This window comes from Delphinapterus leucas, chromosome 5 (assembly GCF_059928025.1).
Source record: "Delphinapterus leucas isolate spDelLeu-1000000601 "Yukka" chromosome 5, BTC_Dleu_Yukka2, whole genome shotgun sequence".
Classification (NCBI taxonomy): Eukaryota; Metazoa; Chordata; class Mammalia; order Artiodactyla; family Monodontidae; genus Delphinapterus; species Delphinapterus leucas.
Genome location: NC_143133.1, coordinates 3,112,454 through 3,122,500, shown reverse-complemented (window position 1 = coordinate 3,122,500; position 10,047 = coordinate 3,112,454). Strand labels below are relative to the sequence as shown.

At 62.4% G+C, this 10,047-nt stretch overlaps 1 protein-coding gene across 1 annotated transcript in view; it reads left to right on the top strand.

Annotated features, from left to right (window-relative positions):
• Positions 1 to 9,711, top strand: part of CPZ (carboxypeptidase Z) — a 24,126-nt gene extending 14,415 nt beyond the window's left edge. The window contains exons 8-11 of the mRNA XM_022554830.2: positions 3,424 to 3,559; positions 5,277 to 5,416; positions 8,496 to 8,595; positions 9,271 to 9,711. Of these exons, the coding sequence (XP_022410538.2) occupies positions 3,424 to 3,559; positions 5,277 to 5,416; positions 8,496 to 8,595; positions 9,271 to 9,620 (726 nt within the window). The 3' untranslated portion in view covers positions 9,621 to 9,711. The remainder of the gene's footprint in view (positions 1 to 3,423; positions 3,560 to 5,276; positions 5,417 to 8,495; positions 8,596 to 9,270) is intronic.
• Positions 9,712 to 10,047: the final 336 nt, after the last annotated feature.

Sequence of the window (10,047 nt, the reverse complement as noted above, 5' to 3'; positions counted from 1 at the left end):
GTGCATAGCGCCCGGCTGGTTCCTGGCGCCTCCCTCCTTCCTGTGGGTGTGGCCAGTTTGTTAAGGGTCAGGTACCCTGGGACTTGAAGATACAGTGGGATCAGAGTAGGAATTTTGGCCCCAGCGGTCACGTGGGCCCTGAGGAGACCCTTCAGACCCTGCTCAGACCAGCAGGGCATGAGACCCGTGATGATGGCCGGACCCCTCACCAACGCCGTTCTTCCCTTCCCTGGGGGCACCCCCTGCCCTGACTGACAGTAGAGGCTGGTCTCCTGGGAAGGGCATGAGGGTTGAGGCCAGGCAGTGGGTGATCTTCGGGGGGTCACAGCTGAGTGCACTGGAGCTTAGCTGCCCCACTGCCCTGATGCCCCCGCCCCCCAGGCCAGCTCCTGCCCTCCCACCCCGTCAGGAGGCAGGAGACTTCCCTGCCCTTCCGGGAAGACAGTTTGATAGTCCTTCCTTGACCAGCCCGGGGAGGCTTGGGAGGGTCTGAGCTGTCCGCTTGGTCACTCAGCAGGCCCCCTGGTGGACCGGACTCGGGGTGGAGAGCGAGGCCTGGCCTCTGCTGCCTTCTCGCACTTTCCACCCGGTACTGGGGGCAGGGCAGGGAGGGTGGGACTGGTCCTGGACAGACACGTGCCCGGAGCTGGCTCCCGTCGTGTTCTCCTCCTGTGGCCACCCAGAGGTCGACCCTGCCTCACCCAGTCCCTCCCTGTGTGTGGCCGGTCCCATAGACTGGGCCCTAGGCCGAGGGTCCTAGTTTAGGGTGGGAGACGGAGCCAGACACGGGAAAGGATGAGAAGGTGTGGCCTGGCCAGAACAAGGGGCTGCCCAGGAGGCCGGGTACATGCAGGGATGGTGTGTGTGTGTGTGTGTGTGTGTGTGTGTGTGTGTGTGTGTGTGTGTTTGTGTGCTGGATCCTCAGCCTTAAGGTGGACTTTAAGGAGGGTGTCCTCAAGGGCAGCTACCGCAGCGGAGCCTGAAAGAGCAGGTGGAGACTCTGCCAGACCCCCAGGAGTGAGGGTTCAGGGGCCTGTGAGCAGTGGGACTGGGGAGGCCCAGCAGGGGTGGGCTGGGCCGGCCTCCTCCGGAGCTGGGGGCGCAGAGCCCGTGTCTCCTGCGATTGTTCCTGCGCTTGTTCATTCTCACTGCTACTCATTCATTCATTCATTCAGTCACTCCTGCACTGACTACAACCAGCGCGTGCCTAGCACCTGGAGGGGTGCCGGGGTCTATGCTTGGAGCTCAGCCAGGGCCCCCTGGGGTGGCTGGGTGGCCTCCGCTGTGCCTGGCCTCCGCCTGCTGTGCTGTCAGGGATCAGGGCCAATGCCTGGGTGAGGCCTGCGTCCTCCAGGCAGGAGGAGCCCCTGGCCGCTGGGATCAGCATCTCTGGACCTCAGGGGCAGGTGCGTGAAGACGCCTCTGGGGGGAAGTTCGCCTCCAGGAGTCCCTGCGGAGTCAGAGCCCTGAGAACTTCCCCATCAGCCATCAATCATCGATCAATCGATACTCCTTCAGCCCCGCAGCCAGTGGTGGCCTCTGTGGAAACCAGGGTCCCAGGAGAGGCTTGGGGAGTGGGGGCACGTGAGGGGGGCTTGGCCAGGGGGACCAGTTAACGCCCCCAAACTCCCACAGTGCCTGGTGGATGGGGGCCAGTGCCTCAGGGCAACGTCCAGGCCGGCCAGGGCTGCCTGCCTCGTCCCCCTCTGTCCCCCTCACACCTGCCCTTTCTGCCCAAATCCTACTCCCCAGCTGGGTTCAAGCTCCGTCTTGCCGACCAAGCCCTCCCTGACGCAACCCACCCCCAGTGGGAAGTAGCTGCAGTGTATCCAGGTCCCGGGCAGGCCGGTCCTTCTCCGTGGCCCTGACCTGTGATCCTAGGCCCCTCGTCAGCCCATATCTGCCCCTCCTGGCAGCCCACCGCACCCCACCTTGTTTCATCTGGGGGGGGTCATTGTCTCTGTGTCCTTCCGCCACCGACCCACCACCCCGCCTGGACTCTGGGTGGAGATCCTACCCCCAGGTCGGGCCTGTTCCCAGCCGGGCCTGGGGCTCCAGCGCCCTGGGGTTGTAGGGACTGGTGGTGACTTCCCCTGCTCTCCTGAGGGGACTGACTGACAGGTGACAGGAGGAGGCCCCAGGGCAGGATGGAGAGAGAGAACTTCGAGAGGGGCTGGCCCAAGCTACGCCCACCAGCCTAGGTCCCGCTCTGCAGACAGGCGGTGGAGGCCCGGCCACAGTTCCAGAAACAGCCCCATCACCACCTGGACGCCTGGCTGAAGATGGTTGACCACAGCCCGCGGGTGACAGGGGCTGCTGGCAGGATGGCGGTCCCTGACTGCCCACCTCGGTGACTGAAGGACGTGTGTGGGCTTGTGTTTTGGGTGCTTGGTTTGCGTCTGTGGGACCGAGTTGAAACTGCAGTCTTATCCCTGAGAATGTGGACTCATCCTTCCTCAAACCCAAGGTCCCGGGGTCTGAGTCGCCAGGAGAGACTCTCACTCTGGCCTGGAGCAGCCCCCCATTTCTGACCCCACCTGCTCACCTCCCCTTTTCTTAAAGAGGGATGCCCAGCCCAGGACAGACCTCTCTCAGGGCCGCAGGGCCTGAACAGGCCCAGCACAGGTGGGCCCTCCTCCATCTGACCTCTACTTGGAGCCTCCGTCCTGGGTCAGACCCGTGCCCGGTCCTGGGACGTACAGGTGGCTGAGTCCAGCCTGGGGGAAGGACCTGGCGGCCCTGTGGGGTGGGGAGTGTAACGGGGGAGCTCTGGGCTGGGGGAGGTTAGTGGGGGAGGGGCTCCACACCACCCAGGAATCAGGGTCGCACCCAGACGGGCCCTGCCCCCGAGGCTCCCCAACAGGGGGTGGCAGGCCCCCTGAGCTGCATCCCAACCGTGGTGGGCACTGCACGTGGTTATGGCAGCGGGCTGGTGGGCGCCCGCAGGGGCTACTTGTCTCCTACGGAAATGAAGTGACAGTTGTCATAGCCATTCGCTTGGGGGATGAAGTTAGTGAAAATGAGCCCCATGCCAGCCTCCCGCCTCTCCCGAGGCCTGCCCTCTGCACAGCGGCAGGAAACGCTTTATATATTGCAAAGCCGACGTCCAGGTGCCCTGCCAGTGTCCCCACAGGGTGACCCCTTCTCGAGAGGAAGCCCACGCTCCCTAGCCAGGTGCGTAGGGGCTCCATGATGCGCCCACGTACCCACCACCGGCGCCCCGAGCTCTGGCCGTCCTGCCTCCGGGCCTTTGCACGTGCTGTGCCCTCTGCGTGGACCCTGGTCCCCCTCCCACCCGAGCTGCAGGTGTTCCCTACGGTGGTCCTTCCTCACCCCACTGCCCCCAGCTCGGAGGGCGTCCTGCAGAGTGCCCACCTTCTGGTCTTACCCTCGAGGGGACCTCTCTCTCCATCTCCTTTCCAGATGTTCAAGTTGCTGGCCAAAGCCTATGCCGATGTGCACCCCATCATGATGGACAAGTCGGAGAACAGGTGTGGGGGGAACTTCCTGAAAAGTGGCAGCATCATCAACGGGGCAGACTGGTACAGCTTCACGGGAGGTGCGCCCTGGACCGGCGGGGGCGGGGCTGGATGGGGCTGGATGGGGCTGGGGCGGGCTGGTGCCTCCTCCCAACAGCTTCTCCTGGGAACTCGATTCTGGAGCTTCCGGAACAGGGAGAGCAGCAGGGATGCCTCACGTGTGGGGAGACTCAGGCTCTGGGGTGGGAAGATTAGGGCGTGGCTGACCTTAGTCCTCTTGCGGCCTTGGTGAAGTTCACGTGCGCCTGTCGTGGAAGGGCTAGACTGTGACTTCCCCATTGCCAGCTTTGTGGTTTATTTAGTGGTCACTTAACATCTCACGGTTCCACCCGTGACCAGTTCTTTTTTGCCTTTTGGGGTTTAATAGGGTTGCCCGATGGAATATGGGGTTCCCCAGTTAAATGTGAATTTCAGAGAAATAAGGAAGAGTTTTTAGTTCTGTATAAATACTGTACAAGCCCCAGATGCTGCACGGGATATACTTACACTAAAACCGTGTTCGTTGTTTCTCTGAAATGTGGGAGCAGGTGACACCCTGTGTCATGGGGACACTGGAGGCTGGGCCCACATGCTTCCCGGTGCTGCCGGCCACCCCCCCACACCAGCGTGACCCTTATTATTCATGTCACTGGGCAGATGAGGATACTGGGCTCAGACAAGAGTAGGACCAGCTCGAGGGCCACGGCACGTGGTAGAGCTGGGACCCACCCTGCCTGTGCCCCCCCTTCTCCTGTGGAGGTGGAGAGGGAGGCCCCTCAGCTCCCATTCCAGAGCCACTTTCACCCCCTGCTCAGCTCAGCACCCCTGCTGCCCACGATGGCACGTGTGGTCCTTCCCGGGGGTCAGGGAGGCTCCTCTCCCTCCCAGGATCCAGACGGACGGGCTCCCTGACCCTCGGGGGGTGGGCTCCGAGTCTCAGGCATGACCTGTTCCTGGGGTCTGCAAAGGCCCCACTGGGGGGCTGAGCCTGGGAGAGGCCAGCTGGGCTCCCCTCCCTCGGGACACGGACCCAGGGAGGGCATGGGGCTAGTGACCAGGGGCAGAAGGGCCATCTGCAGGGGAGTGTGGCCTCTCTGTGGACGTGAATATTAAGTCGGGAAGGTGGCCGCTGGGTACCGGGGTTCGGAGTAGGCTCTGAAGCTCTGAAGGCCGGGGCTCCCGCTGCCCCATCAGGGCCCAGGGCTGCCACAGAGCCCAGCTGCAGCTTCTGCTGGAGAAGACCTCCCAAAGCAGATGGGGCGGAAGGCAGACACGGGGGAGGGGGACGGTCAGCCCCACTTGCTCCGACGCCTCTGCCGTCTCCCTGGTTGGCCATCGGCTTCGCTGGGCCAGGCTCACCCGGAGATGAAGGTAGTAGGACCTTCTTCCCTGGGCTGTTCTCGGGACCGTCCAGGTAAATGGACGTTATCACTGGGGGTTCAAGCCAGGGGAGGGCCAGCAGCTTGGGCCCCAGGGGCACGTATGGCCCCCACATGCTCCCAGCTTCTCTGCTGGAAGTGGGCTTGCTCCTTACCCCCCAAGGGGCTGCAGGGATGCTGCGTGAGCCTGCGGACGTGGGCGCCAGACCACTTGGTCCACAGTGCGGCTGCCCACTCCCTGGACCTTGGGTGGGAGCTGTGACGTTCCCGGGCCTCGGTCTGCTCGTCTGGGAGGCGCGGCTAGGACCACAGCCCCGCCCAGCTGCCCGGCCCAGGGCCCTGCGGGGGCCGGCGTTGAGAGCCACCCACTGTGCTGCAGGCATGTCCGACTTCAACTACCTGCACAGCAACTGCTTTGAGATCACGGTGGAGCTGGGCTGCGTGAAGTTCCCGCCCGAGGAGGCCCTCTATACCATCTGGCAACACAACAAGGAACCGCTCCTCAACTTCGTGGAGATGGTGAGCTCTGGGCGGCCCCCGGGGCCTGGCATGGGGAGGGCCAGACCCAGGCCGTGCGTAGGGGCTCAGCGCCCGTGCTGTCACACGATTACACTGCACTTGTTTATTCGTTAACCACCTGTGTTTACGAGTGAAGACTCACCGGCCACCCTGGGGTGGCTGGGGACACCACGGGGCATACAACAGGGCCCCCAGTACAGGAAAGGTCTCAACAAGGGGAGTGCAGGGTCCAGGGCAGCCCAGGAGAGGTGCCTGACCCAGCCTCAGAGGCCACGGGGGTCTTCCTGGAGGAGATGGCACCTGGGCTGCATCTTGAAGAAGGAGGGAGATCAGGTGACAGGACAGGGGCCCCTCTGGCAGGGGGGACAGCACATGTTAGAATTCAGTGGGACGTTTAGGCCTGCAGGGGCGCCGTGGCCAGAGGAATGGGGCAGGCCCTGGTCGGGGGCGGGCCCAGAGGTGATGGCTGGGCAGCAGGGTGTCTGTGCGGTCCAGGCAGGGCCTTGTGCAATCTGCCCCTGGGACTCAGAGGGGAGGTCACAGGCTGCTGGGGCAGCAGTGAGGCACCCGGACTGAGGGGTAACCTCCCCCACCAGTTATGGGGCTGAGATCACCCAGAGGTGGGCAGGCTGTGAGCGGGGGCCTCGGAGAACGTGTCTACAATCACCCATCACTGGACCCCGAGAGCCAGGTCTCCCAGTGGCCTGGTGGCCGCGTGGGGACCACGTGCCGCAGGTCCCACTGCCTCTCCCAGCCCTGCCCCACCCCTCAGTCTCCCCAGCATGGCCTGCCACCAGGGGATGTGGTTCTGAATAGGATAACGCTCATGAAAGGGACACAGGAATTCAAAATGGAACGACAGTGCTTTTGTATTACAGTAGAAGCCTCTACATTTTGCTTATCCATGAGCATTTTTAAGAATCATAAAAATGGCATGTTGCTGCAACGTCCCGGTAAGAAGCAGGTCCTAAGAGGAAGACAGGATTGCCCGAGGGAGACAACGAGGGGCTGTGAGCGCACAGAGCTTTCAGTTGGTGTCCACGTGTCATCGAATCCTGACACCAGCCCTGGCCAGGGGATGGGGCTGCCCCACTTTTTAGATGGAGGAACAGGGGTGCTGGGGGAAGGATCGTGCTGGTCAGGGGTCGCTGGGCTCCCATCCTGGCTCACAGAGGCTGTGATACAGCCAGAGGAGGAGACAGAGGGTCAGAGAGTGACCGGGCGGGTCCAGTGCACCAGCCACTGCGCAGAGCTCGAACTCAGATGTGCCTGCCCCAAACGCCAGTTCTGTTGTCGAGCCCCCTGCTTTCTAGAAAGATCAGGAACCTTTCTCCAGGCAGGAAGCAAGCCGAGCCTCCGGACCAGCAGCTGTAGCAATAGGAAGGAAGCAAGGCCGCGGATAATAACTGGGCGTTGTTAGCACTGTTCCTTCTCTGCAGCTGTGCCAGTGACCTCGCTGTGGGGCCTGGTCATCATCGATAATGGCTCGAGGCCAGGCCTCTTGGCTCGTTTCGTTTTACGGCTGTCTGGTGAAAATGAGTTTTAAGGAGTCTTAAATGGAGCTGGGATTGCTCCGTGGATATTGTATGTGAAGGCTCGGGGTATAAAGATTTAATAGCAAGCGCGATACCGTGGAAGGCTGGGCAGCACATGGCCGGGCGTGGCCGGCCTCCCAGGATGGCCCCCAGGACAGCTGCCCGGGCCTCCTGATAAGGATCCGTCTGTCGTGTCCACTGAGGCCTTTTGCACAGTGATCCTGACCAGGCCTGGGCGGGGGGCGGGGGGGAGGGGGGCGTCTACATCCCCCTGGACAGGAGGGGAGGGGCAGGCGCACCATCTCTCCTTCTCTGCCTGAGAGCTCCGCGTCCCTGGTTCTGCATGAAGGTGACTCCTCAGCCCGAGAACGAGGTCGGACCAAAATCTCGCTGGTGCGTGCTGGGATTACATGAGGCCCTACTGTGTGCTGGCCTCTGTTCTCAGGCTGTGGGGGAGGGGAAAGGGCAGATGACATCGCAGTGAGGTCAGGGCTGGGAGAGTGGAAATCAAGACCGTGGGACCCCAGAAGAGGTCCCTGATGTGGCCAGTCACGGAGGGCTTCCTTGAGGAAGAGGAGTGTGAACTGTGTCTCTAAGGGGGAGAGGAATAGGCCAGGTGAGGGAGCTGGTCAGGTGCTCTGAGCAAAGGAAGGGCCGGGATGCAGGCTGGGGGTCCGGGGGCAGCCTCCGGGGATAGGGCAGCGCCCATGCGCTGTCTCCCCTCCCCCCAGGGCGTCCCGGCCGCCTTTGATGTGAGCTTCAACCTCTGGCTGTTTGCGGCCCGGCAGAGCAAAGGGTGTTCAGCGTGTTTGTTGCTGATTGTTTCAGGAGAACTGTGCATGGGCTCAGGGCTCCAGGAGGTGATTTCTTCGGAAAGTGCGGCCTCCTAGTCTTACTGTGATGTGTGCAGGAGCTGCAGGGCGTGTGCTCGGGAACGGCTGTGCTTAGGACCCACCAGGAGGGTGGGCCGTCCTGCCTCCAGCTCGGCTGCTGCGGATCACGTGTATTAATTCTTATTTCCTGAGGTGGGCACGGTGACCCTGTGTTACAGATGGGGAGAGTGGCCCGAGATGCCAGGTAGCTTTCCAAGGTCAAGGAGCGGGTTGGTGCCCGGCCAGGACTGACACCAGGGTCCAAACCCTCGGGCCCGTGTCCTCCCGCTGCCCCACGCAGCCTTGGGACCTCGGCTCAGAGAGAAGCTGCCACACCGGCTCTACCTGGGAAGGCAGGGGGCTCAGCGCTCATGGCCCGGGAGATGATGTCAGCCAGACCCCCGAGCTGGACTGTGGGCCGTTCACAAACCCAGGACGGGGTTGATTGCCGCAGGGGGACCCCAGAGGTGGGCTCACTGGTCACCCTCGCTTCACAGATGAGGAGACCAAGGCCCAGAGGGGGTGTGGCTTACTCAAGATGGCGAGGCGAGTGTTGCAGAGCTGGGATTAGCCAGGCCGTTTCCCTGGAGACGGGTGGGGACTGGCTGGGAGGGCTGCCGGGCGCTCAGCAGGGTACGTGCCGTACCCATGCCCTGTCCTTGGTCTCCTCAGGTGCACCGGGGCATCAAAGGCGTGGTGATGGACAAATTTGGCAAGCCGGTCAAAAACGCCCGGATCTTAGTCAAGGGCATCCGCCATGACATCACCACCGGTGAGCACTTCCTGGGGCCACGTGGTGTCGGCACCTGCAGTGCTCAGAGCATGCCCGCCGCTCCCTCCGTCCTGCGCCGGCCTGGGGGGGTGAGGGTGGGGAGCCCTGGGGTCTGCGTCCACCACGAGCTGTGTCTCCCGCAGCACTGGGTCCAGCGGGGGGGTTAGGGGTTGCGCTCACGTCCTGGCTGCCAGTGACCATCGATGCGGATTCCATGTTCCTCAAGAAGTGACTGCTGGGCAAACCTTCTCAAAGACTACAGGAGGGACCCTGCTGGTTCCTATCCTAGAGCTTACACCCCACTGATAAGCTGGGGTGCCCATGTGGGCTCCAGGTGCCCTCAGGGATTTCACAGCTGATTTGAAAAATACCATACATTGTGATGTGAGTTCCTTGTGGAAACACAGTCCAGAGGAGGGAGGGATTGCTAACTGTGTGGGGGATGGAATGGTCTGTGAAGGCTTCAGAGAGGAGGTGCTGCCTAAGCAGGGTTTTGAGGGATGAATAGGAGTTTGACAGAGGGAGCAGGTGGGAAGGACATTCCAGGCCAATGCAGAGGTAGACCTTTGGGGTCTGCTGCCCTCCAGGCTGACGCCCCCCTGCCCCCCATTACCCATCATCAAAAAGCTATCTGAGCCCAGGTCTGAGAGTCATCTTCATTCCATTTGTCCACAGCCCCAGATGGTGACTACTGGAGACTGCTGCCCCCAGGGTCCCACATCGTCATCGCCCAAGCCCCTGGCTACTCCAGGGTCATCAAGAAAGTCATCATCCCTGCCCGGATGAAGAGGGCCGGCCGTGTGGACTTCATTCTCCAGCCGCTGAGGATCAGACCCAAAACGTTCCTTCTCGGGCCACGGAGAAGTGGGCCCGGAGGTGCCGGCCCACACAGGGAGCCCGAGGAGTCCAGCCAGGAGCCCCTGGGGGCCCGGAGACAGCCCGCGGCCGGCGGCAGCAAGCCCTGGTGGTGGCCCTACTTCACGTCGCTTGGCCAGCACCAGCCACGCTGGCTGCTCAAGTACTAGCCACCCCTGCCCCCCATGCGCCCTCTTGCTCTTGATTCCATCTTCCAAAGACATCCCACAAAGCCGTTTTTGTTTTATTAAAGTGTTTCTATTCACCTCCCACCTTGATGAGACGCTCTGTGTGTGAGGCCCTGCAGGGGAAGACACGGTCCCTGGAGGAGACAGGGTCGCTTGGGCAAGGGCTCCTCTGTCCCACAGGCAGCCAGTAGCGGGGTTGCCCTTCAAACCCTTCTGTGTGTGGCCCATTCCCAGAAAGTGAGGTCTTAAATCCAGAGGGTCCTCTACTTTACAGACCGGAAACCGAGGCTCAGTGAGGGCCGTGACACCCCAAGGTCACACATGGAGAGCGTGGTGCTGGGCTGGGAGCCGAGACTCTGGGTCCTACAGCTGAAGGTTGTGTGTCTGGGAATATGTGGAGGTTGGAGGC